We start from the raw sequence: 27836 nt of genomic DNA, 5'->3' as shown, positions 1-27836 counted from the left end.
CATTTCCAGACTTGTCCCGCCTGGGACTCCTCTGGAAAAGAGAAAATATCAAAACCAGACTTGAAGCAGTATGGTGGCTTGTCTCGGATCGGAGGCAAACTAGCAAGCTTCAAAGATACATCTTTTGGTGAAAAAGTAAGTTGATTTTATACGGATAACACTTGAAACCTGTTGGCGGTGAAACTGTGACTATGTTTTGGTTTAGGAACTTGTCCGGACAGGTTTTTCTTCTTAGGGATATTGACACGCTTCTGTATTCTGCGACAGGATGTTGGCCACAATTTCCAATTGTCACAGTCACATATGAATTGGTTTTATTTAGGTTAACTGAAGACCAAATAGACTGAAAAACAAGACACCACAGTAACTGCCTCCATTGTAATTTATTCACTCCGATATTTCTTCTGTCTTTTTACAATGACGACCTAAAGACCAAACCATTCGATAAACGGTCCCATCTGAAATGGTTCTATGAGGTTACACTGAACACCAAGTAGACTGAAAAAACAGATACTATAGTAACTGCTCTTAAACCATACCTCGTTTGCACAGAGGTCAATAGGTAGTCACATCTGAATTAGTTCTATTAAGGTACACTGAAGACCAAATAGACTGAAAAACAAGATACCATAGTAACTGTTTCCATGTTTTACTAATAAACCCGGATGTTTCATCTTTTTTTTCCTTTTTTAATCTTTCACACCCTCCAGAACAATGCAGTCAATAGCCATATCTGAATTGGTCAAAGTAAGGTACACTGAAAACCAAATAGGCTGAAAAACAAGACACCATAGTAACTGCTTCCATTATACTTCACACAGATATTTTTTCCTTAATCTGCTTTCACACCCTCAAGACCAAACCAGTCAACAAACAGTCCCATTTGAAACTGTTCTATTGAGTTACACTGAAGACCAAATAGACTGAAAAACAAGGTACCATAGTAACTGCTTCTCTATAGTACCTCATTCGCGCAGAGGTTTTTACTTTATTTTTGTTTTACACCCTCAAGATAAAACCAGTCAATAGAAGTCACATCTGAATTAGTTCTATTAAGGTACACTGACGATCCTGAAAAACAAGACATCTTAGTCAATGCTTCCACTATACTTGATTCACACAGATATTTCTTCTTTGACTTGCTTTTACAGCCTCAAGACCAAACCAGTCAATAAACGGTCCCATCTGAAACTGTTTTCTTGAGGTACACTAAATATCATCCATCCATTATCTGCACTGCTTTTCCTCATTAGGGTCGCGGGGTTGCTGGAGCCCACCCCAGCCGTTTTCGTGCAGTGGGCAGAGGACACCCTAAACCGGTTGCCAGCCAGTTGCCGGGCACACAGAGACAGACAACTCACTCGCTCATTCACATCTGGGGACAATTTGGACGGGCCAATTAACCTGACATGCATGTTTTTGGAATGTGGGAGGAAACCGGAGTGCCTGGAGGAAACCCACGCAAGCACGGGGAGAACATGCAAACTCCACACAGCAGGTTCAATCTCATGACCTCAGAACTGTGCCACACACACGCTTACCACTGCGCCGCCGTGCTGCCCTTCACTAAAGATCAAATGGACTGAAATACAAGACGCCATAGTAACCGATTCCGTGTTTTACTAATAAACCTGATGTTTCATCTCTTTTTTTATCTTTCATATCCTCCTAAACAAAGCTGTCAATAGTCATATCTGAATTGGTCAAAGTGAGGTACACTGAAGACCAAATAGGCTGAAAAACAAGACATCATAGTAACTGCTTCCATTATAATTTATTCACACAGATATTTTTTTTAATCTGCTTTTACACCCTCAAGACCGAACCAGTCAATAAAGAATCACATCTGAATCAGTTCTTTTGCGATACGTTAAAGATCAAATAGACTGAAATACACTACACCATAGTATCTATTTTAATGTTTTACTTAATTCACACCAGTTTCTTCTTTTCTTCTCCTTCTACACCAGTCAATTATCACACTGTAATTGGTTCTCCTGGTGTACACTGAATAATAATTACACAGAAAAGTAACTGTTTTGCTCAATTTACACCAAGTTCTCACCTTTTTCATCTTTTACACCTTCGAGACCAAACTAGTCAATCAACAGTCACATTTATATTAGTTGTATTAAGATACAGTGAAGACCAAATAGGCTGAAAAACAAAATACCATAGTACTTGGTTCAATTTAGTAGCTCGTTCACACAGATGCCTTTACTTTCTTTTTATTTTACACCTCAAAGACCGAGCTAGTCAAAAAACAGTCCCATCTGAATTGGTTCTATTAAGGTACATTAAAGACCAAATAGACTGAAAAACAAGATACCATAGTAACTGTTCCCATGTTTTACTAATTGACCTCAATGTTTCCGATACACTGAAGTACAAATGGACTGAAAAACAAACCACTATAGCCCTGCAACCAGTTGAGGGTGTCCCCTGCCCACTGCCCGAGGTTAGCTGGGATGGGCTCCAGCACCTCCGTGACCCTACTGAAGATATGCGTTGCAGATAATGGATGGATGGACAAACCACTATAGTAACTGTTGGCATGTTGTACTTCATTCACATGATGGATTTTTCTTCTTTTACAGCTTCAAGACCATACCAGTTAATAATCGCTCTTTAATTTTGACCTTGGATTTTACAAGAAGAGACATGAGGTCAGGCTTGCATGAATTCCACCTCAATATCTTTAGGATATGCTCTACGGATCCTTTCTTCTTTTAGTCAGCAACGTTTGTGGAAGCGGTCAAGTTAACACACAAAGCAAATTTAGATTTACTCCAGCATTCTTGAAGTTTTCCTAAAACACATTTTCAGAACTGTGCCGTGACAGCTCGTCTAGCCTGCCGCAGAAAATTGCTCGATCGTATTATATTTGCTTTATTTCTGTAACATTCATCCATATCAGTAGGTGGCAGCAGATAACCATTCGTTTGATTTGTTGTCCATTATCTCCAATGCCAAATTGCTGCGAGTGGGAAGCGGCAGAAGGCTGTTTTTTTCAGGAGGCGTGCTGTTATGGCCAGCCTAAAATGAAATGAAATGCACAATAATGTCATGATCCATTTTCATAGTCGACTAATGCTGAGCGCAAGGGCTGGCAGAGCCCTTTTTATTTTTTTCAGTTTGGACTGATGAAGCATGCCGTTGTGGCTCACCTAAAATGAACTGCACTTTTCTGGCTACAATCTGTTATTCCAGTGATCCTGAGAGCAGGAGCAAATTTGTGTCACGCGTGTCAGGTCCCTTTTTTATTCTTTTTGCCTAAAACAAACATTACCAGTGCGGTCGCGATCCTTTGACTATTGCTGCGAGAGGGGGCTGGCAGAGTGCGTGTTAAAAATGGGGAGGTGCGGTTACATCACATTTTTCGAATGTCGGGAGTGTTTTGAAACCCAATTAAACGCGACAAACAAGGAATTACAGTAATTATATGCTCAGGAGATAGTACAGGTAATTACATTTGATTTCGACTAATTTTGTCCAATTAAGCTGTTTAAAATGGCACTAAAAATAATACTGTCACAAGCCAGGAACGGAGACAGGACCCAATGGCGTTCGTTTAACTCAGTTTTATTGAAAACAAGAGCAGTGCTTGCTTCCATGATCCGATAACCGTCGGACACGGGTAGCTAATGGCAGGAACGCAGGAGTGGCACTGTCGAGCGGGGATAGTCGTGGGTGGCAGGAAAGCTGGTCGGCAGCCGGGACAGGGGAGCAAGGATGGTAATCGAGTCCAGAAAAAAGGTCGGCAACAAGAATTAGGCAGGAAACAGGGCAAAACAGGTCGATAGCCGGGACGGAAGAGCAGGGCAGAAACGGGTCCAGAAACAGGTCGGCAACCGGTAACAGGCAGGAGAAAACAGAGCAGGAGATTGTCGGAGAGTACGGTGCTCGCTTAGCAAAAGCATGGGTTCGCAGAACCTACTGACAGCTTCCTCCTGGAAGCCGGGGGTTTAATAAAACTTGTGGTAAACGTGATGCCATGAACCAATCAGAGCTTGCAGGTGCCCCGAATCAGCAATCATGACAAACACAACAAATAAAGTAAAGATCTTGAACATAATTTTGCTAACTCTACTTTTTATGTTTTTTTTAAATACTGTAATCCATTGCTACTGTCCTCCAGACCGGGCAGGGAAAAAAAAAATTCTGGGTTGTGTTAGTGACTCTCATGTTTGTTGCTCTCAGCATACACAATGCAATGCCGTATGTCTGCAGTTTTTCGTTTTTTTCTTCCTCCAGAGAGGGACAAATTTAGGGATCAGAGATAAAGCGAGGTGATCAGCTCCATCCATGTGTGATTTTAAATGATCTGTTTACATTACCCTTCACAACACAACTATTGCTTTTTAGAGAGAGACTAGTTAGGTCTTAGGTCAAATTGGCCGAAGACGAAACCGTATTTGAACCGGTGTGTCTTCGCTTGAAACATTTTTTACAGAGTGCAAACCGCCTCAAGAGCAGAGATCCTGCGCGAATTTGAGTCAAAGTGTCAGGGACTCTCGGCATCTGACAATCAAGGTTTTAAGCACGAATTTGAGGTAAACGTCCCCCCTAACATTTGCTTTTTGTTCTTGCTATGATGCTAAAAGTTGCTTCGAGTGCTTTACAAGTCAAACATTGCGACATTTGGATTTAATTGACAACTATCAAGCACTGACATTAACGTTTTTGTGAAGGAGCTTAAGGATGTCGGGAAAGATCTTCCAAATAAGGCGGCACTCTTGGAGGAAAATAGAGTAAAGAATCGGTACCCATACATCTTGCCATGTGAGTAATTAAAGATGGTGTTTGTAAATTCAAAATGTTCTACTTGCTGATGCCATCTTCTGGCCTAAATTATCATTACAACCTCTGTCAAGCTCCTTAAGCCGCGTGTGCAAGTATGTGAAACTCTTAGACGTGCTTGAGAAATCTACCTTTTTCATCTTTTGGGGGGTTTGGGTTGGCATTTGGACTGTGTTTGAAATGGTCCTTTTCTTACTCTCACCATTTTATCCAAGAATAAAAAAAAAACCTCGAGTGTGAAATCGCTCTCTTAACCCCAGTCCTTCCTCGCTTCCTTTCCTCCAGCATAATGCGCTTTATGGCCGGATCAGCAAGATAAAAGCAAAATAAAATATAGGGAAGCTCTTTGAACACAGTTTGGCATTGTCAGTACATAATTGATAGAGAAAACATTTCATTTTAAACCTTTTAGGGGCACTTCAAAATACACACCCCACCTTTAATATAACTTTTTTTCAAGATTAGACACCGTTATTTAGAATTACAATTGTCTTTATTGTCTTTAACAACAACAATAGAACATTGTTTATAAAAACGGTCCAGTTGGTAACAATACAAAACAAAAATACGCTTTTAAGGTGTTTTTTTCTTTGCCTGAAAGTTAATTATGCTCATTTAAATATATTTTTTATTATTTAACTTTTTTAAGAAATTATTTTTTATGACAATAAAAAAGTACTTCATATATGTGTTAAAAAGAGTTTCCCAAGTCAAATCTTGTTCCACGGGAATGCTTTTGTCTTTATTACACGTACCATAAAATTTAGTTTACTAAAATAAAAAGATAAATGAGTGTAATTACTTCCTAGATCTATTTTGTACATATTTATTGTAAGCTTAATTTATTTTCATTTATTTTCATTTTTTCATGATAAAATTAATATAAAATAGTGTAAAACAATTAAATATTTATATAACATAATATAACATATTTTTATCAATTTTTTATATATTTTATATCTATTCCTATATATATCTATTAAAATCCTTCAAAATGTTGGGCAAAAGCATGAGAACTACATTGTTGTGTTTTGGTCACTTTGAGTCTCTGTAGTTTGTATTCTTCTTTGTGGTGTTTAGCACTCATTTGCAGTTGTACTACAGCATCTGGCGACATCTAGTGGTCAAATGATAGAAAATAGAATGTTTTCTCTCCGTGCAGATGACCACTGCCGTGTGCGGCTGTCCATTCAAAACTTCCCCAACACTGACTACATTAACGCCAGTTTTGTCCCCGTAAGAATGAATTCACTCCGTGAGTTTTCCTGCAGCGGCCTTCATAATTTGGACTTGGGTTGTCTCCGTCCATAATTTTGTGCAGGGCGGCAGTTCAGAGAGAGACTTCATCTGCACTCAAGCCCCCCTGCGCCACACTTTGGAGGACTTCTGGAGGATGGCGTGGGAGCAGAACGTCAGGACCATCGTCATGGTGACGGCACTGAGAGACAAGAACATGGTGAGATCTTCTCTCCTTGCGTTGTGTGCATCAAGAGCTTTAATTATGATAAGGGCCTGTCCAGTTTTGCCCTTTTATAGTACAGTACTCTCTGGTGCAGGATAAATGCTATGGTAGAGATTTTCTTATTGTGAGAAAGATGTTATGCAAGTGTCCAGTTTTTGTCTGTTGTCAAGCCCTGATTGGATGCCAGGGATCACCAACCTTTTTGTAAGCTGAGAGCTACTTTTTCATTACCCCAACACCATTACCTTCCTCGGTAAGACGTAATATAATGCTTTATTAACAACTGCGCTATATATTGATTGCAGCTAATGAACTGCAATCTCCTCCAGGTGGTGAACTATTCTGCATCACTCACAATGTCACAAACCACCCTCGATTCGCCAGTAACATTCATTGAAGGATGGGCATGTTAATATTTACCTTTAAAGTACAACTGAATAGTTATGCCTGCGACTGGCTGGCAACCAGTTGATGGTGTCCCCTGCCCACTGCCCGAAGATAGCTGGGATGTGCTCCAGCACCCCCGCGACACTACTGAGGATAAGCGGTGCAGATAATGAATGGATGGATGGATGAATAGTTATGGTGGCACCCTCTAAGCACAGAGTTAGAGGGTGCAGATTTCTCTTCAACGAGATACTCTCCCTACCGTATATACTCGCATCCAAGCCAAATTCAAAACTATAAAATAAAATTCTAAATTTACCAGGTCCACCTTTTTGCACAGATTTGGTTGTGTGTCACCAGTAGCAAAGGGTAGGCAGCACGTGGGCAGAGATATGTGACTTATACAGGTACAACAAACACATCTACATTTATTTTTTATTATTTGTCTATTTTCAAGCAGCTTTAGTGGGTCAGCTTCTACACAAGCATGAAAGGTAATTTGTAACGAGATAGTCATTTTCCAAGTTCTCAATATTTGTTGGTGTTAGTAATCTGAGGGGCGGGCTAAACCAAATTACTTTTTAAATTAAGTAACTGGTAATACTGCTTATAAGCATGATGAATTACCAGTGTGATACGTTTACTAAAATAACAATTTATTATGTTACTGTGTCCTTCGTTTAACAGTTAATGGGAACTAGAACCTCCAGCGAAGTGCACTCCTTAATTTCTAACAAGCACTCTGCCTGTCCACGTTGCAGCAATGGTCGACAGAAGATAATGGATTGCTGCCTGATGGATATTGTTGAAAGCAGACAGAACAAAAAAAGAGCTGCTACGCACGACACATGTCCTTAGCCCCAGCTCTCAACAATCGTCGACTAGAGATAATGGATTTGAGAAAATGGAGAGCAAACTTGCGGATATTTTTTGAGTTCTTTCCGCCTAAAATAAACATCATCATGGAACTGCAATCCATTATCCTCAGGCAACTACAAATGCAAGCCAGCATTAGTGCCAAGCAGGGTGCAGGTTTAAAAAGGGGGGTTGAAAGAGGGTTACTATGCGGATTTTCGCATATTGCATGGGGTTTGTCCCCATTAACTGTGATAAACGAGGGATAACAGTCGTACAATCTAGCTGATTTAAAGGTACATTTTAGGAGAACGGTGTACATTTTCAATCGGACAGCCTCGATCGATCTGTACAACTATTCTCGCAATGTATAAATCAAGCTTAATGTTCCCCTGGGTGCAGGTGCTGTGCGACGAGTATTGGTCTCTGGAACCAGGAACCGTTTATCACGGACCTTTCCAAGTCACGACAATGGCTCGGAAGCAAGGCCCAGACTATTTTACGTCCGCTATTAACCTCAGGCAGGTTAGAAACGATCCATTTTCTGTGTGACCCAGACGGTTTATGTTGATTCGATGCGTTTTACGTTCTACATTTCAGAGAGACTGCCCGAAGGATCGGATCGTAACCCACTTCCACTATCCGTCCTGGCCGGACAGGGGCGTCCCTAGAGACCCTTCGTCGCTTTGCGCCTTCACAGATCTTGTGCGGCAGCATTTGGAGGTCATTCCGCGTTTGGGTCCGACCGTCGTGCACTGCAGGTTTGAACTCTACGATGCAGAGTCAATGTACAGCCGTGCCAAGATGGAGCTGTGCTTATCAGTGCAGGTGTGGGTCGGTCGGGGACTTTTGTGGCGCTGCTGTGGCTTATGCAGCTGTGTGTGAGGGGGGTCCGGCCCGACGTACGAGCTGTCGCGGTTGACTTACGACTGCATCGGATGTGGATGGTACAGATGCTGGTGAGAATGCAGGCTTAAAAATATATGCCCAACTATTCTCTGTTTTTACTGAAAATGAAACGATAAACTCTTGGGATGATAAAAAAAAAACCTTTATTATACATTCTACTTTCCTTCGTTAATGCTCTTCATATTAGCGTTTTAAAGCAATTCTAAAGTTTCCATCTATAACCCTAGCTGGCTTCAAACAAGCCAAAGGCTTTGAATACCTAATAACAAGCCCTAACGTTAGTTGGAAACCATAGCTGGGTTAAAACTATATGAAGGCTTTAAAACCTGAATATCAAACCCGAAACCTTCTTGGAACCCTTTGCTGGAAACCCTATAGAGGAGTTACAACCTTAATGTCAACCCCTACCCTAGTTGGAAATCCTTGCTGGTTCAAAACCCTATAAAAAGCTTTAAAACCCTAATTTGAAACCCTACTTGCAAACCCTAGAAAGGCTTTTAACCTCCAATATCGAGCCCAAGTCCTAGTTTGAAACCCTAGAAATGATTTTAAATCCTTATATCAAGCCCTTGAAAGTAGGGTTTTCAAGCCTTGCTATGGTTTCCAGGAAGGGTTTTTAAATTTGATTTGGCCGGTAAATTACGGTTTTAAATCATTTCTCTGAATTTACAACTAGATTTTTAAAACAAGGTTTGGGCTTTCTGTATGGTGTCCAGCTAAGTGTTTCCAACTAGGGTTTGGGCTGGATATTGGTATTTAACGCCTTTCTGGGGTTTCCAAGCAGGGTTTTCAAATATGGTTTGACCTTGATGTTATTATGCCGTTAGCATGGTGATGCATTAGATATATATTTTTCAATTATGGCTTCCTGGTAAAGGCGAATTAACTTTCATATTTTCTTCTTTTTATGTGACAGGAACAGTACATATTTGTTCACCGGTGTCTTTTATATTGGCTGAGTGGTGGAAAGTCATCTGGGTGAGCAAAAAAAATGAGTAGCAAACCTCATAGAATCTCTTCTCCAAAACTTAAGGGGATGTTTTCTGGCCTATCTGTCCTTACAGCTTTACTCAATTAGAAAACGTGAGCCAAGAATTGCGAAGGAGAAACCGCCACCACAGACAGAAACATAAACCGCACGAGCAAGCCCAGAGCACACTGCAGCAGATGTTACAACCCGGGAAGCTTCTGCGAAGGATGCTGCCCTCTTCATCCCAACTAAATCCAGGCCCACATGCTTCTTGACCTTGTAAGGGACAAAGAACCAGGACTGACTAAGTGGCTTTGTTTTTTAATCACGATTTTCCACATCCGGCTCCGTATCGGAATGCACACGTTGCAGTTGAGAAATACAATGCAGTAAGTGCACTTTTGTGCACAAACTGAAAACAAAGAAACTCGTCACGGGGAAAGAGGTGAGAAAAACCTGCCGGGCAAGTCAAACCTGTCTCCGGACTATGCTCAAGTGAAGAATGCTGATGCAGTAAACCCCCAGGATATGACATTAAACCGTTCTGAGGTGGGGATCACAATTGACCTATGCCTAAGCCCCGCCCCCTTTACTCACTTGGACAAACATTTAACATTCTGTGAAGAATGAAATGGCAAGTCTCACAGGAGGAGAGATTTTGCAGTAGGCAATTGGTGCTTGTTTGGCCCAGAAGTATCACATATATAAGGGCTAGGGAACCTATGGCTCGGGAGCCATATATGTCTCTTTTCATGAGTACATATGGCTCCGAGATCAAATGTAACTATTGCACATCTCTCTGTGGCGTTCCAAAGTCAAGTGATTTCATCCCGATTTTGGTCCATATAAAGCCGAAGCAACTTAATGCAGAAGTTCGATAAGAAACCATTTCAACTGATAAATAAAAACGCTGGCAAACAACTTTGATTGGGTGAGCAGTACATGTGGGCGGATCCCTGCACACAGCGCAAGGCACTTCCTTCTCTCTCTCTCTCTCTCTCTCTCGCTCAGTGCAGTCTATACGAAAGTCAATATGACGATATGCTTATCGTTTGCAGTCATTTGTGAACTTTTTACAAAAGAACTTTGCATGCACTTTGTTTTGAAACCGTTATTAAATTTCATGGAAAAAAATTGCCTCAACACTCTTAACTGAAGGTGGAAGACAAATTGTAAATGGCATAGTTACATTGATTTGGGACACAGGATTTGGCATTATTATCATTTCATACATTTGATTAAATCATCAAATGACACACAGTGAAAGAAAATGTGCTGAAGAATTAGCTTTTGTCTAGAGAGCGTGTTTGGCAGTTTTTTCAATTTTGTCTGAAAGTATATAATGTGGCTCTCCCGATTTATTTTTAAAACATTTTTTGCTTTTATGGCTCTTTGGTTCAAAAAGGTTCCTGACCCCTGACATATATCAAAGTCAACAAAAGTCCCTGAATATGCATTCGAGGGTTATGTTGTTGATTTAATTGTTGAACATTTCAATTAAAAGCTTGAGCTAGTCTAAGTCTAAGCTGCATATTTTCCCAGGACAAGCCTTTTTGCCATCTGTAAACAAACAGCCTCTCTGTTAGTTTGGTGCTACAGTATTCATGTTGAATTGTTCAGCATAGCATTCTTGCTCAGTTCTGTTTTGTTTTTTTGTTTGTTTTTGACCACAGCTAACAACCACGTATCGCTACCAACGAACAAAACTAGAAAATAACAGGCCACTGAACTCCCAGTCAACAAGATAAAAGCTACTGTTAGCTGGCGTCAGTCTAACGTTAGAGATGTTAACGTTTTAAAGAACTTTATATTTTTCTCCAGAAAAGTGACATTATGTTGCCTCAAATACTATGTTGTCTTACCTTTGACATATGCAGACATCCCTATTAACTGGATCCACGTTGAGTTGGTGCTGTGGCCGACCCGTAATTTTATCTAAAGTAGACAATTGCCTGGTAAAATATGCGAGAAAAAAATGCCCTTCGAAGAGTTGCATGTTTTATTTGCCTACTTATTTTCAAAAACAGTACTTGTCGTCAATTGGTTATGGTCATGCAGCTTAAACAGGGTAGAAATTTTTATACCTTCCTACTATTTCTTGATGATTTGTTTCCATGGTTAACATGTTTTTACTTCTCCTTTTAGCATTACTGCAAGTATTGAACCCATAGGGAGTAACTACAGTACAAAATAATACTGTATCATATTACTTATTTGCAAAGTCTTTACAAAGCACAGACAACTCTGCACTGAATCAAGGGAAAGGCATTGTGAGAGGTAGTTCAGCCAATATTTCATCAGCATTTTCATGATGCCATGACACAAACCAAAAACAGTCCAATAGTAAACAGGCATCTAATAGATGTAACTTTACATACGCACCAAAACCTTAAAGGTTACATTTAAAAAATTTGGGGCATGCGATATAATTTGCTCTTAATGTCGTGTAGTGGGAAAAAGAACGTAGAGGATCCGGAAAAAAAACAATCTCATTCCACACTGTGAGGTGACAATGTCACAAGGCGGGTTTTTCTATATTCCAGGGCCTACCAAATATCTTGGTAGCTAATGAGCGTAAAACCAGTCCCCCAACCACAAGGGTTTTGGTGGCCTTTTTGGGGATTGTTCCAGACAAAAATGTCTCAATTTACATGAGCTTCTTTTTTAAATGAGACATTATCAGCTGAAGAAATTTTTTGGAGCATTTGTGTGATTGTAAGTGACAAATAAATAAATAATCGTGTTAATACCTATAGCAGGGGTCGGGAACCTTTTTGACCCAAAGAGCCTTGGAAGACAAAATATTTTGATTTTTTTTTTTTTAAGGGGAGCCACACCATATATTTCAAGACAAAATTCAACTAAACCGCCAAATCAATTTTTCAGACAAAAGCTAATTCTTCAGCGCATTTTATTTCAATGTGTGACGTTTGATGATTTGACTTTATGAAATAACGCCAGAGTCTGTGTCCCATATCATTGAAATATATTACTTAACATTGTTTCCCTCTCAATTACTTAAGAGCGCTGAGGCTCATATTGATCATTTTGTTCCCTAATAATGGTTTCAAGAGGAGGTGCGAGCTAAGTTCTTTTGTGATGTCAGAAAATATGGCAAATGAGATATATTTATCTTCGGCACAGACAGCACTGGGCAAGGGGTAGAAGGCAGTGCGCAATTTATAGCACCTATCCATACCGCTCACCCAATCACATTGCTCAGAGTGGTTTGTTGATGTTTTCTGGTGTTTACAGCTTGTTCTGTGGGTATTTATCATTAAGTGTTTCAACAGTGAAGATTGTTTCATGAGATTAGTAGGATTCTTTAGCGACATGCAGCCAAAACAGGGTTTGTTAGTGTGACACTTGGGCTGTAGTTGAGACGTGCCCTACAAATGCTGGACCAAAGCAGTGATTTCTTCAGTGATGATCTGGCTTTTTACAAAATTGGCTGTGCTCAAATGATTAGAACGATGCAGAAAATGTCTGAGTGAGACATATTTTATCTCTTAAGCCAGATGTACTGGTAAAAAGAGCTGTACTGTATATGGCTCGCAAATCACAGGTTCCCAACCCCTATCCTATACTGTGTTAGGGCTTGAAATCACGCATCCCAAAAAAATTGCAGTGACAGTTGTGTTGTGTGGTATATTTTGCAGGAGGGCTTATGTTAAGATTTAAATGTTCAACTGCATTTGAATGCATCTACCAGCTCACCTAATACCGGATTGTTGTTATCAATAAAACATGACGTAGGAATGGTTATTGTTGAGTTCAAGCCGCAGACTAAGTCAAACTAGCTGCCTAGAGCCACAGCACTCACCTTGTCAATTTCAAAATACCGTATTAGTAGAGAACTACGTTAATGTAAATGCATTAGTCATACAAAAATTTCAATTGCCTTGAGATGTACATATGCTGTTAGACATAAATGGTTGCCCTTGATCAATACGAATTACATCCAAATATGCGCTGGATGCTATTTTTACTACCAGAGGGTGGAAAATGTGCTGTATTTTCAGGTAAAATCATTGTAATATAGAAGCCGTGTCATGAATACTAATTGGACACAGAGATGTAAATCGTGGAGGCTGAATTTGCAATGAGAATCCTAGAACATGCTCTTTTTTGTTAGCTTTACACTGTGACTTTCTTCCCCCCAATGATTTTTTTCCATTAGCATAGTGCAGCGTTTTATTATACCACAATGCAGTACTGAAATATGTAGGTGCAGATCTGACACTGGTCATACTAGAAAGGCAAAAATATGGTATTGCAGCTGTACAGAATAATACAAAATAAAAATGTGTTTCTGAAAACCCTCAGGCACAACCAGTTTCAATAGATGAAGTACTATGCTAGAAAACATCAGGGCAGGCCACTCATAAGAGTCTTTCACGTATTCATCAATTCCTTAGAATTATTTTAGGCTTGCAAATGTCCAGAATCCACAGTGCTTGAAACACCATACTCCAGACTACATTAAAAGTCAATTATATGAGCTGTTGTAGTGCTACCAGCATCTCCAAGTCTTTAAAGTCCTAAAGTGAACAGACAAAACGCTTTATAAAAAAAAAAAAAAAAAAAAAAAAAAAAAAAAAAAACCTGGCCTCAGTGATGCCAAGGTGTTAATTGCGACCATAGTGAGAGTCAGATCCAAGAAGTCCAAGAAAAGCAACAGACATATATTACAGTTTTGTTCCTGGAAAGCATATAAACAACTGAAGGACAAGTTAAAATATACAAATGATAACAGAGATCAGGTCCGAATATACTTTGGCCAAACAAAATAAGAGTTTAGTTAGACAAACGATTGTATGTACATATTATGTCATGTACAAAAGGGTGAGTATGCTGACGAAACATGACATATACTGTACATGCTTGTGAGAAAATGAAAAGGAATAAAAACTACAAAATGAGCACAATCAAAGGCTGGATGAAGACAAGGAAGCAGTCTAGTCCAAGTGGCTTTTTTTTCTCCTTCGTGGAATTAGTGTACACTCTCCGTCAAGTTGATGGTTTCTTGGATTTCCCGGATGACAAGGATGCGGCTCAGCATCAACTCCAACTCCTCCTTAGGGATGGGCTGAACAGAGTACCAAATGGGGCTGTTTGGGGCCACGACCGGCTCCGGCGTCAGGTAGAAGGTGTCGCTACGTCCTTTGGCACTCTGCGGACTGAGGAAAGAGATGCGATCGTCACAAGTAGAATTATGACTGTGACAGATTGACAGCAAGATATATTCACGACAATAAACCCCCAGGATACCACATTAATCTATTGAGGTTGGGATCACAAAGTGAATTTGTGGTATGTGGGGGATAGAAAACCTATGGTAACACGTAGCAAATTCATTACAATGCCCCTGTACCGCCGATAAAAACATTGACAAAATATATTGTATGTCATCGTCATATAAAGGATCTCAGTGCTTCCCATACCATGTAAAATCCCTGGGGGGGTCGCCGGGAGGGTCTCAAACTTCTACATATATATTTTTTTGCCCTCTCACTCAGTTTTGTTCAAATGGTTAATATGGGTGTTGTTAGTCCCTAAAAGTTTAGCACTTTGTGTTCCCAAATGCCAATATTCACTAGAGAATAATGATTTTTTGTTTTTGTTATACACATTTTAATTTGTATTTTTTGCATGTTTCTCAGAGGTTCTGTGTTATTTCAGTCAACGTTGGTTTGAAGTTGAATTGTAAATAGTTAAAAGTTCTTCTATTTAAAAGATGTTAATTGCAGTAAAGTTGATATTTCAGACTTTTATTTTGTTGTCTAGTTTTTTGGGAGTTCTGTGTTGCTTCGTATAAAGACGTATAAATTATTTAAAAGTTAACTGTAGAGTGAAAAACTAAAGGCTAACACAAATTGTATTCATTTATTTCATGCATAATGTTACATCATTACTAGTAGTAGCTGTATATCAATTAAAGCAACAACAAATATCTGAAGCGCCTATTAGCAGAGTTGAAAGAGCTGCGTCTTTAAAAACACCCAAAGTTCCAATCCCTGATGGGTTGTGCATCACAAAATCAGACCTGTCAACATTATGTTTTACCCCAAATTTGACACGCTTTTATGATCATTTCAAATTGTGTCCGCTGTATAACAATTTTTGTATGTGATTTTTTTTTAAAGTAACTTGATTTTTCTACATAATCTGTCTTGCTGTGAATAAATAAGTGTTAATAAGGGAATCACAATCATTAGGGGAGCAATTGGCTGAGGTTGACATGTAAGAAATAACCTCCTATAAACCATTAAGAGGAACCAGCAACCTGTCATAGCAGCAATCACAAAAGCTGCAGTACTGATGTATAAGACTATAATTTACTAAAAAAATGTAATTAAATGAAAACTTCATAACAGTGATTTGGTCTGTTTAGTTGCTGATACAATATCTTAAAAACAGTACAGTCAGCTTCGGAACCACACTAGTTATTTTTAGTGTCATTAGATTTCGAGCAGATATATTTTGTATTAAACTCCTGTCCTGTTTACCATGCTTTGTGGGTGTGATTTGTTTGCTGTGTCGTTGCCTTTTATTACTAGTGTATTTATGATTCTAGAGTTTAAAAGGGCACACTATCATAGATCAATACCAGATCTATGTGTTTGAATCTAAGGTACAAAAAAAAAAAAAACACACAAAAAACATTCCAAAGGTGGTGTTGAGCAGGGTTGGTCAACAAAATATACATCTAAAGTAAAAAATAACATTTGATTTACCTTTGACGTGACTAGAGCAGGGGATTAGTGGGAGGATAGAGGGGGGTGGAGGAAAAGGCAACGACCAAATAAAAATGAAACCTATTTCAAAACTTCCACTTCGAAGGATTTTCATGCATGTAGCCATAATCACCTTATTTTTAATGGTAATAGTCTCAATTGGTTACGGCCATGCAGCTCAGGTGAGTGTGGCCATTTCCATGACCCCTTCATATTTTTGGACTATCACTAGCTTCCATTCCATGGTTATCATGTTTACTGTATGTTCCCCCTTTAGAATCACTGCAAGCCCTGGGACCAGTAGCAAATGAATACAGAACTAAAAATGCAGTATTGTATTGCCATCTTGATTGAATTTTACAAACCACACGAGATTTTTAACTAAATGAAGAGAATCCTATTGTGGGGCGGGGGGTTGTTGAGCCAATAACATATCATAACCAACAGCAGACCGGTATTTTATATGACGTTGACCAATTGCAGGCAGGCATCTTAAAGTCATAACCCTACATAAGTACAAACATCACAGACTTGAGTTTGGTGGCACCGAAAATCATTTCTTGTTGAGTGAGGGGAATGCTACATTTAATATCCACAGTGTAGCGTGACATCATAAGGTGGAGTCGCCGTAACCCGGGGGTCTAATATAATAAAGTATAGAACTGGATTTTAATAGGATTGTATAAAGTATACCAGGTCATTTCAATAGAAACAATGTAATTATTATGCAACAAAGGTTTTGTTGATTTTTTTTTCTTTCGTTACCTTTTAAAGAGGTAAAAATCATACAGCTTGATGGGACATCGCAAAGGATTTTCCGGGTCCTCAAGCTGCTCTGCATACATGTCGTCTGTGACTGGACAAATAGAAACATTGTTAAATATCTTCAAAAGAGTGTACAACTAATCTGAATGTACTAAGGATGCAACCAAATAAAAATGTTGGGAAAGAAAACATGATAAACTGCACAAAAAAGAAGAAAAAATAGCACCAAGTTGCTTGAAATGACATTTGACATGACTAATGACTTGACTGGTATTTTATTAGCTGCTGATTTAAATATTCTTATAAAAACAACCTGTTAGACAACAAAATATAAGAAATAAAGCAAAACTGCTGAGAGATCAAAATGCAAATAACACAGCAAACTCATTTTACTTTAGTCATTTGAGTAAAGTCGCTGGTTATGACAAAAAAATGAATAGTTTTAGCTGCTGCACTGCATAGTCAATAGCTTCCTTTTAAATAGATACATATTTTAGGAGCATTTTGGCTTTTAAAGCCCTAACGTAGATGGCACTTTGGTCTCTGGTACAAGCGAGTGCCAGTGATACAAGGCACAGCGTGGTGTCAGGATGTCGGACAAACATGGCACCAACCTAAGTGGGGATTTCACTTTGTAAAAGAAATACAAATTAAAGTTTTTTTTGTACTAGTGGGAGGCACTAAATATTACACAAGGGACAGGAAGTAAATTGTGAGAAAAAAACGAGTGAAGGGAAATGATTATGATACTGATGGTTCTGTACTTGGTGCAGTCTAATACGATAAATGAGTCACACTCTCATATTCTCCATACTAAAATAATATAGTAAATTGAATTCTCGATGTACATAAGTCGGCGCAAGCCAGTCGACTTCAGGGTGAACTGATTAAATGTCACACACAAAGTACGTGTTGATGAATTAAACGGCTGAACTGAGGTTAGTTAGCTCTGTGTTGCATGCATGTAAAAATTAGCCAAAGTAAAAACCTAGTAAAAATGTGGAAGCAAAGGAACATGCAAACTTGGGAAAATGTCTTGTTGGAAAAGCGTTGGCAGAGCTCCTGTTTCAACGTATCATGCACATACTCCTCCAAAGTAAAAAAACAGCTTTGTACGGTGTCCTCACTTTAGATGTCACATTAACATTGTTAATTTGGTTTTAATCAGTTGAATAACTTTGGTGTCGAAAATTCAGTGAATCCCTAGAATGCACTGTATGTATTAGGGCTGGACGATTCACAGAAATCTAGTCGAGATTGCAACGTGACGTAGTGCAATTGTGTAATCGCAAGACACTGCCAAACATCTTACCTCTAAACCAAATTGACAATCTGGTAAAATTCACATAAATTACAATCCAAAGCATACCCAAAGTAAAATGCTGTTGTTGAACTGTTGGAGAATCGAAACAGTTTTGGTCTCTTTTCAAATTATGTCCCCAACTGAAATAATAACTGCAAGTGCTACTAACATTGAGTAGCCTAAGTTAGAACACACAGAAATTAGTTTGTATTCTAGCCTATTTCTTTTGCAATCACATGCCTGCAGATGAGTGTAGCATCGGCATCTAAGCTGGAAAACAGGTGAAACAATAACTTGAAGCTTATCTAGTACCTTGTCAAATTAGATCACAATCAGAAAAGCTAAACATTAGTATTTTACACATTTGTCCGAGGATATGTCTAGGCGTTTCCAAAAGTGGCCATTTGGAGACTACAAAGGACCAGTTACTAGTGACATCATACAGACACCTCTTTGCTTCTGAACAGTCTAAGGGGCCTTTCACTAGTGTTAACCCTTAGATGCATGAGTGGGATCAAAAATGACCGCATGGGTCGTTATTCTTCAAAATCTTTAAAGATATATTTTTTTTAATATTGTCATATTTTAGGTATTCTTCATAAAATATGTTCATGACTTAATGCCGTTAGTATTTTTATTTTTTCCCCCACTAATTTTCAAGCCCAGTGTATGTACTGACTGTTCGGTAATGCGTAGAGTTAAGTACTCAGAAAAGAACAATTAGCACAGAAAATGCAATTTTCCTTTTAAAATCGAAAACAATTTATTTTAAAATCGAAAATTGCATCCAATTTGAAAGAGACAAATTGCAATTAGTTTTTTTTTTAATCCAGAATTGTGCAGCCCTAATAAGTATACTTTACCTTTCTGTCCAATGATTCTTTCTGTTGTTTTCAGGAAACGGATGCTTGTGCTCTTGTCTTTGGGATTACTTGGACTTTTCCGGGTATGTCTTAGCACTTTGGAAAAGGCGAGTTTTAGATGCTGATCTATTGTCTTCAAATGAAAGTACCTGTTTGAAGGATAAAAAAAAAATTGACTCACCGTCATACGTAAAAAAATGGGTTGTGGGTGTGACAGTGCTCGAACACCTGGTACACGAACAAATGCAAGCATTTTTAAATGATTCTTAAAGCCAATTTTTGTATTTCTGTAGATGTACTGATAAAAAGAGCTGTACTGTATATGGCTCGCAAACTATAGATTCCCAACCCCTGGCCTATAGTGTGTTAGGGCTTGAAATCATGCGTCCCAAAAAATTGCACTGAAAGTTGTGTCGTGTGGTATAGTTTTGCCGAAGGGCTTTATGTTAAGATTTAAATGTCCAACTGCATTTGAATGCATCTACCAGCTCACCAAATACCGGATTGTTGTTATCAATAAATAAAACACAATGTAGGAATGGTTATTGTTGAGTTCAAGCCGCAGAATAAGTCAAACTAGCTACCGAGAGCCACAGTGCTCACCCTGTCAATTTCAAAATAGTAGCAGAAAGAGAACTGCGTTAATGTTAATGCATTAGTCACAAAACTTTTCAATTGCCTTGAGATGCACAGATGTTGTTCGGCGTAGATGGTTGCCCTTGATCAATACGAACAACATCCTAATATGCTCTGGATGCTATTTTTACAACCAGAGCCAAAAAATGACTGTTGTGGGTGTGTCAGGGTTCGAACACCCGTTTCACAAAAAATCCGAGCATTTTTAAATGATTCTTAAAGCCAATAATTATATTTCTCCAGTACAGTACCCTTAAAAGGAGAAATCCAGTGTGAATCATGTATTTTTCAGATCCACAAAAATATGTGGGATTTACATAGGCAATTTTTTTATCTTGTGTGGTATTCATCAAGACACATGATTTTTAGAGCTCGAGTAAATCGCAAATATATTTGAGGATCTGAACAATACGTGTGTAAATATGTTTGACACAAATCTCTCCCCACATTGGTGTTGGGTAAACATGAAATTACATTAGCTTACATTTTCAGTCACAAGAAGTTCTTCCCAGGACAACTTACCTCAATTTACCATTGGGATACGCTACCTTAATTTTTTTTGCCTGGCCCATAATGAAAGACTATTATTACCACGTAATCTTTGCACTAATACACATTTAATGGTGCCCAAATGGCAAAGCAATGTCACTAGAGAGCAGGGTGGGCGTCACTTTTAAGCACACTTGTTGAAAAACATGGGGACAATTTCAAGAATTTACCTTAAATTCATCCATAATATAAGCACTTTTTAATCCTTAACACTTTAAAATAAAAGCATTTCAAGCTGCTGTACGAACCTTGGTGCGTATATTAGTACAAAAAAGGATGACCACTCACTTTGTGTTAAAGAACATTAACGTTGTAAGCAATGTTGATGGGGAGTGAGCCCCAAGTTGTTTACATTCCCAAAGCATCTCCTCGGTCACATGACTGGGGATAATATAGCCTAGATAGAGATACAAGATGTTTAAATGAACATGAGTTTTAAAAGCAAAAAAGGAGTTCATAAAGGGAATAGGTTAATTTGAATTCAAATGAGATTCAACAAGATATTGAACATGTCCTACATCAAAAATGGTTAGTAGCAATCTGTGTTTAACATTTTTGTTCTCACCAAGCGGATGAATAGATGGTGTCCACGGTTGGAGAATCTGGTGAAAACTTTTAGCAAAGCGAGTGTAATACTTGTCTGAAAAGATGTCATCTACGCGACTATTATCAAACAGATACTGCAAGAAAAGAAAAGGAACGAAATACAGTAACTTGTCATTGCAAACAAATATTCTCATTGGGCTTCCATACCTTTTGTATGCACAGGAAAATATAATAAAGGACATCAGCTTCATAGGGCTCCCCTTCCAGACCACGGGCCTCTGTTGTCATTAGAGAAAGACCCATGCAGAGTTCAGCGACAGCACACGACACCAAGTCTTCCTGGAAGCGTAGAACCTGCCGTCCTTAAGCAACCATACACGCACCTGACTTAGCAGAGGTAAAAACCTAATGAAACATACTTAACGTGAACAATAATAAGCACTCACGACCAATGGGAGCCAGTTTCTGTAGATCAGCTTTGTCCATTTCCGCATTTTTTCGCTGAGCCCAAGCACACCACACATCCAAGCCTTCTTCTGGCTTCAGCGAGGCGGGCAGCAGAAGCTCTTGAACTTGGACTTGTTGTTGACCTTGTCCGTCTACCTCGGTAACAACGGCTTGAGCCTAAATATGTGAATAAAACATTTTACTTGGTGCCAAGAAATAGTTTTTGTACTTATAGGGTGGCTATTGAACTGCTGCGAACATTGACAAATGTCACATCACACCGAGTGACTCAGTTAAAAATTTAGGTGTCATATTTGACCCTGATCTATCCTTTGAAATGCATATAAAGAAAATTACTAGAACCGCTTTCTTCCATCTTCGTAACATTGCTAAAATCCGTTCAATACTGTCTCAGTCGGATGCGGAAATTATAATTTGTTACCTACCGTCTCGATTACTGTAATGCACTACTCTCTGGTCTCCCGACGTCTAGAATCAAGTCTCTTCAGCTGGTACAAAATGCCACAGCGAGACTTTTAACTAGGACAAAAAAGTACGATCATATAACACCGATTTTGGATAACCTGCATTGGCTCCCAGTTAGCCTTAGATGTAATTTCAAGGTTCTCTTAGTATTATACAAAATCATACATGGACTTGCTCCCTCTTATATTTCAGATCTGATCTGCCCCTATGTCCCGGTCCGAAGCCTACGATCTGAGAGTGCCAGTCTTCTGGTGATCCCAAGAGCAAAGAAGTGTTCCGCTGGTTCGAGAGCGTTCTCCATCCGGGCACCGGTGCTGTGGAATGCTCTTCCCCCTGAAATCCGATCTGCAACCTCGGTGGAAATGTTTAAATCTAAGCTTAAAACTCACTTCTGCTCCATAGCATATGAATGACCTACTCTTCTTGTCGGCTGAAAAATAGTCTGTGTAATATAGTGTAATAATCTGTGAAACCCTTTGAAACTCTTCGTGATTTAGGGCTATACAAATAAAAATGACTTGACTATTAAAAACATACATTTTATAATCATGTTTCAGTATTAACCCCACCTATATACAGCCTCCCTGATTAATTAATTTTCATAGACGTCTCATAATTGGTGCCAACGCTGACTGCTGTATTAAAGAAGTTGGACCGTACCAAAGGTCAGCTTTTGTCATTCCAGGATGTGATTACAAAGGAAACTACCCATCAGAAAAAAAAAAAACCTCAAGCGTGATGGTTACCATAACATTTTTCGGTGTTTGGTATTTACAGTCTTTATTGTCATTTGAGGCCTTGGACAGTTTGTCCCCCTTTAGGGGTTAATGGAACATTTGTAAAGGCAATTCTCAAGCGTATACAAAATTTTTAATTAATTTCCAGAAGTAGAAATATTCCGAAATTAATATTTCTCTGGACAATAATTGTGCCCAAAAAAATTATTTTTAAATTGTAACAAAATTGGTTAGGAGGGACATGACTGAAGAAAAAAAAATGGAGGCATGTCTATTGAAAGAATTTGAGAAACACTGATAATGCAGTGCTAGCACAAAATTGCCTGTCTCAGGGTTCCTCAGGTTCAATTGAATACCTTTTAAGACTTTTTAATGCCTTTTGAAATCAAATTTAAAACCAAGTTAAAAAAAACAAAAACAATTGAAACACAAAAAATGAAAAACAAACAAAAATACCACAAACATTTCTTGCACATAATACATACAGTAGTATCCTGCACACATTACCTGGCACAGCTTTTAGCAACGGTGAAAAACTTCCCTCAGACCGCCACTTCTCATTAAAGTCACACTTTCACATATTTCAAAGTAAATGTTTCCGTCCAGAGTTGCTATATGTAATGTAAGGAGACCCAAGACATTCATCTGCTTTGAAAAGCCAGACTGAAACCACATCACTGTTTTGATAGTTCTGCTGTTGTGGTCACACAATGTTTTTTAATTCAAACAAATATATTATTGTGTTCACATTTTTAAGACTTTCAAAAATTGAATTCAAGACATTTAATGCCAATTAATACCTTACTTTTAAAATAATGTAAACAATGCCTTTTAAGACCTTTCAAGGATCTACAGGACCCTTTGCTGTCTCAGCTGTTTGCCATCTCCCGTAAAATATTGATTGTAATGAGTTTACCTTTTACTGCTCATCGTATAGTTTCTTTTTTAAATCTTAATAGATCGACTACAGGTCAAAGGCTCAAACTGTTAGGTTGCTTTTAAAATGGTGGCTTAATTTTTGGTATCAAACACACCATGGCTTTTGAAGAGTGTGCAAACTTCTCATTTTGCTGTACCAGTAATAAAATCGAGGGCCCTTACTTGTATTGGCTGTCCATCCTGCCCAGTTAATCCCTGCGTGTGCAGAACCTGCTGTTGAGGGTCCCAGATGAGAGATTGTGTAGTGTTAGAGTAGCCCTGGACTGCAACTGGGATGTGAATATTTCCGTTCATCAGCTGCGCAGGGAAGAGCGTGTTTGCAGCTAACGTGTGCACGACTTCCTCTTGCCCTCCCATTCCTGCGCTGCTGGTGATGCTAGAAACAGCCTGGGCGGTCTGACTTTGACTGGAGGAGTTTTTCACCTTGTCATTTTCCACCGTAACTTGGGTCGGCATGGCATTGGCCCCGGCCACCTGCACAGTTCCGTAGGCTTCTTGTTGGATGGCAATGTGCGTGACCTGCTCCCGACCGCCGGCCCCCGCAGGAGCAGAATAGACGGGAATAGTCCAGGTCTCCCCCGTGGGGCCAGTGATCGTGCCCGTAGCACTGTAAAGGTGGGAACTGTCCACTGTTAGGAGGTCTGGCCGCAAAGAGACATAACTTTGCTGTTGACCCTGTCCTTGTGGGATGGCAAGGACTGTCGCCACCTGCTGGCCAGGTAGGGCATAAGACACAGTGATGGGCATGTCCACCTTTCGTTTCTTGGCGGGCTGGAGGACACTTGCTCCTTGGGATGTTCCTCCCAGTACTCTTCTCTCGGTGCTATCTTGCTGTTGAGTGGGGGAGAGGGCCCCCACTGATTGTATTTGTATCTGCTGTCCCCCAGCAACAGCTGCCACCAACTGGGCTTGAAGCTAATACAAACAAATTACATCTCAATTTATCTGCTGAATCCAAAGTTTGTTGCTCCTACCTGTTGCTGCTGCTCCTCTGTGAGATCGCCTGACTGAATCAGCTGTGCCGTAGTAACGCCTTGTAGCTGCTGATTTGTTGCAGTGGGAACTTGGAGAACCTGACCTAGCATGTGACTGGTCTGCTCACCAATCTGAACCTGATTCAGGATAGTGTAATAACGGCAGGAGGTATGGCACAACAGCAAAAAAACAATAAAAAGTGCGTGTAACAAACCTGTACAATTTGTGAATCCTCATTCTGCTCCTGAGTTGAATCTTGGATCTGCTGCTGTGGCTGAACTTGTACCTGGACCTGTGCCAAAAGCAAAGTTTTTATGGTTCTTTCACGCACAAGTGTTCTCCATCTCGACATTGTTTTTACCGGACAAGCGAGTTCCAGAAGCGATCCTGCAACTTCAGTGCTGTCTGTGTAAATACAATTTGCCTCTTGCTGGTAGACCATGGTGGTGGTGGTGGTTGTTACATCTTCATTTTGCTGGCTGAATTCCTGCAGCGCATCCGGACCCTTACTTGCCAGGGAATCAAGGAATTCTTTCATACGATGTTGGGGGATACTGCGGGCCTTCTGCCGTACAAGCTCCTCGTAGGAGCCTGCGCCATCCAGCGAGTTATTCATTTTTTACAACACTTCTATGAAGGAGAATCTGTTCAAAGAATGAGAGAAAAGACTATCTTTATAGGCCCAGTATTTTATTTCATTTTTACATCATAATCAAGTTTACATTTAAATGTGTTGTTAAAACTTAACAAGAGGGTATGATAAATTTGACCAACCCCTTGCTCTGACTGCGAGTGTTTTATTGACATACTCCCCAGATAGATGAGGTGCCTTGTAGCGCATGTGCGGCACAGTTCATGTCTTGGGAACCTCCTGCGTGGGTTCAAATCCAGCTCCAGACTTCCTGTGCGGAATTTGTATGTTTTCCCCGTGATTGCGTGGGTTTCCTCCGGGCACTCCGGTTTCCTCCCACATTCCAAAAACATGCATTTCAGGTGAATTGGCCGGTCCAAATTGTCCCTAGGTGTGAATGAGCGAGTGAGTTGTCTGTCCCTGTGTGCCCTGTGATTGGCTGGCAACCGGTTCAGGGTGTCCCCTGCCCGATGATTGCTGAGATGGGCTCCAGCACCCCCGCGACCCTACTGAGGATAAGCGGTGTAGCTAATGAGATGAGATGATTATTGCAATTCTCTTTCCTAAAAATCAAGCAACTTGAATGATGTTTTACAATGCATGTCAGTCCGTCAGTCATTCGGGAAATGTATTTCAACAGTAACAATCAGAACATAACAGCAGTGGAATAAGGATCTGCGACAAAGTCTGCAGACATTTGTGGTCAACAGGACAGTCTTCATGGGAACTGTACAAAAACCAAAATGTGTCCATATTTTGGATTTAAAATTTTTGTTTTCTGCTTTCTTCCTCCATTTTCCACTTCAGTTTGCTTTGCACATTTTTGGCATGGCAAAAATCCATTTTAGGGAGAAACGTTGATTTAAAACAACCGCAGAAAATAAAATCATTATATACATGAATCGATTTTTTTTTGTCCCACCCCCATTTTCGATAACAAAATGAACATTGCTTGATTCTTAGTATTTGGTATTTCTGCTGATTACTGAGTGTTTTGATTTTGTTTAAGTATGGCAATGTCAAAAATATGATGTCAATGGTTAATTTACAGCGTGTCCTGGGTATTCCCTATGGGTTCCTGTCAGTGAGACATGCTTGGAACCCATTCTAAGAGAATCATCCTTAACAAGTCACCAAGCCACCAACGCAAGCTCGTCTCAACATGACGAAGAAGCAGGTATACACTAAATACCTCCTGGATGACAGAGCTTCTCAACCTATCTCTAAGGGAAAACCCAGCATCACTGCAGAGGAAACTTATGTCAGCGTCTTGTATCCATCTGAAATCTTGTTTTTTCGTGACCATAAATGAATGTAGGAACCTCGATCAACTGATAAATCAGGAGCTGAGCCTTTCAGCTCAGCTAACGTGTTCATCACGGCAGGGTCCGCATGGCGGAAGACAGTGCACCGATCAATCTAAAGATCTCCCGATCCATCCAACCCTCGCTTATAAACAAGACCATGAGATACTTGAGCTCCTCCAGTTAGGGCCGGATCTCATGCCATATTCAGAATGGGCATTCCACCCTTTTGCGCCCGAGAACCATTGTCTGACTTAAAGGTGCTGATTTTCAAAATGCGTAAAAAATAAATAAAAGACTGAGTGAAATACAGAAGTTTCAAGCTATATGCTGAAGGATTTTATAAATTTGACTATGTAGGATTTTATACGATCGAATACAGATTACATTTAATGCAAAGGATAGTCACTGGCTGGGCTGTGGTGCGAGGTCAGGGCACCCTGATGGAAAATGTTGTTTACAGGAACGGGACGTAAGGTTGCTAAGATAATCAGCGCATCCAGATGCAGAAAGGCCCTGATGATGTAGAAACGCTCTGTGTTGTTTTGACTATTCCAGACATTGTAACGCTCTTCGACGAGATGGTGAAGCCCAGTGGGGGTGTCCTTGGCATGCCCATGGGAGGAACCGGCACACCATTATGAGGGGAGAAGATGGCCATTAGGAGAAAGCTAAAGGACTTCAAAAAAAGGCTTCCCAGAGACTCCAACGTCACTAATTCGGACGATTTCTATGGAGGGCACTTAGTTAAATTGTTAATTAAATTAGGTATATTTTCTCCATGCTAAGAAATCAAAATAACTCCATCTAGTTATTTAGGACATCAAACTGAGTATTCAGACCGTTTCAGATCAGTTTCCCAGCTCGATGTCCTGCAGCGTCTCATTCGTGATAGTGCAAGAATACGAAAGGGTTAATCTTGACTGCGTGTAATCGAGTCGAACACAAAAAGCGCGCTCACATTCCAAATCGGGCACACACCATCCACGGAAATTCACGTTAAAAGTAACGATTTCACCGGGCAGTTATTTTGTCAGTGGAAAAGTACTTATTGGAGCTTTGAGATCTAGTCTTGCAGCCGATAACACAACGCGTCAATACTGCTAACTAACCGTATGTTGTCTGCTACAGACAGCCATATAAGAATAGAAGATGTATTCAGAGGATATCAAGAGCTGGCTCCAATTTGAGAAGACAGTGCATACAATTGTTCGAGATATTCTGATAATAAACTGTGTTTACTGTTAGCATCCTAGCTAGCATGTTAAGGTTTACACACTCGATAGCATTAGCTACCTCTTCCTCAAAGGTGCCGAGTCTCCTGCCGCCCACTTCTGTAGCCAAACGGCGCTTCTTTTTCGTCAAGGAAGCAAATGTTTTGTATTCCTTTTCTGTGGGGCTTGGTTCCTCCTTCCGGCGCTTTTTAAAACTCTAAATACCTTATTATTTTTCTTTTGGTTACTTATATTTCGCTGGGCGCCATTTTACGACAGTCCCCTCAGACCAATGGGAACACGATTTGTCTACCTACAATG

The 27836-nt window shown here is 39.7% G+C and overlaps 2 protein-coding genes across 4 annotated transcripts; one reads left to right on the top strand and one right to left on the bottom strand.

The window, feature by feature from the left end:
• On the top strand, positions 1-15151 carry LOC148370129 (receptor-type tyrosine-protein phosphatase V-like). Of its 3 annotated transcripts, none has more exons than XM_088332474.1 (12): positions 20-135; positions 1152-1204; positions 2598-2666; positions 4454-4553; positions 4692-4782; positions 5963-6036; positions 6122-6256; positions 7907-8029; positions 8105-8265; positions 8328-8463; positions 9330-9391; positions 9478-15151. In XM_088332474.1, exons 3-12 carry the CDS (start codon positions 2662-2664, stop codon positions 9656-9658), a joined length of 1068 nt encoding a protein of 355 aa, XP_088188600.1. In that variant the 5' UTR covers positions 20-135; positions 1152-1204; positions 2598-2661; the 3' UTR covers positions 9659-15151. The 3 variants fall into 3 exon arrangements, with proteins under 3 accessions (XP_088188601.1, XP_088188600.1, XP_088188602.1); XM_088332476.1 differs by lacking the exon at positions 20-135 and adding an exon at positions 1042-1057; XM_088332475.1 differs by lacking the exon at positions 1152-1204 and having other exon boundaries at positions 1-135.
• Positions 14048-27836, bottom strand: LOC148370128 (transcriptional regulator QRICH1-like). The gene is made up of 12 exons (XM_088332473.1): positions 27598-27836; positions 24728-25010; positions 24581-24658; positions 24366-24503; positions 23554-24306; positions 21229-21406; positions 20990-21144; positions 20802-20916; positions 20525-20633; positions 19052-19200; positions 16886-16976; positions 14048-14563 (listed from the first exon to the last, which is right to left on the bottom strand). The coding sequence occupies exons 2-12, from the start codon at positions 24980-24982 to the stop codon at positions 14377-14379; spliced, it is 2208 nt and encodes a 735-aa protein (XP_088188599.1). The 5' UTR covers positions 24983-25010; positions 27598-27836; the 3' UTR covers positions 14048-14376.

This window comes from Urocampus carinirostris, chromosome 3 (assembly GCF_059441175.1).
Source record: "Urocampus carinirostris isolate Australia breed hairy pipefish chromosome 3, RoL_Ucar_1.0, whole genome shotgun sequence".
NCBI classification, from domain to species: domain Eukaryota; kingdom Metazoa; phylum Chordata; class Actinopteri; order Syngnathiformes; family Syngnathidae; genus Urocampus; species Urocampus carinirostris.
Note: the sequence above shows the minus strand (reverse complement) of the source record. Positions and strands in the feature narration are given on the sequence as shown.

Excerpts from the sequence above, each read along its gene's own strand:
- LOC148370128 (XM_088332473.1), bottom strand. The coding sequence starts at position 24,982 with ATGAATAACTCGCTGGATGGCGCAGGCTCCTACGAGGAGCTTGTACGG. Across the intron at positions 20,917-20,989 it reads TTTTCCTGTGCATACAAAAG|TATCTGTTTGATAATAGTCG; the intron begins GTATGGAAGCCC and ends CTTTTCTTGCAG. Across the intron at positions 14,564-16,885 it reads GATTTTTACCTCTTTAAAAG|TCCGCAGAGTGCCAAAGGAC; the intron begins GTAACGAAAGAA and ends CTCTTTCCTCAG.
- LOC148370129 (XM_088332475.1), top strand. Across the intron at positions 6,257-7,906 it reads CACTGAGAGACAAGAACATG|GTGCTGTGCGACGAGTATTG; the intron begins GTGAGATCTTCT and ends CCCTGGGTGCAG. Across the intron at positions 8,464-9,329 it reads TGTGGATGGTACAGATGCTG|GAACAGTACATATTTGTTCA; the intron begins GTGAGAATGCAG and ends TTTATGTGACAG.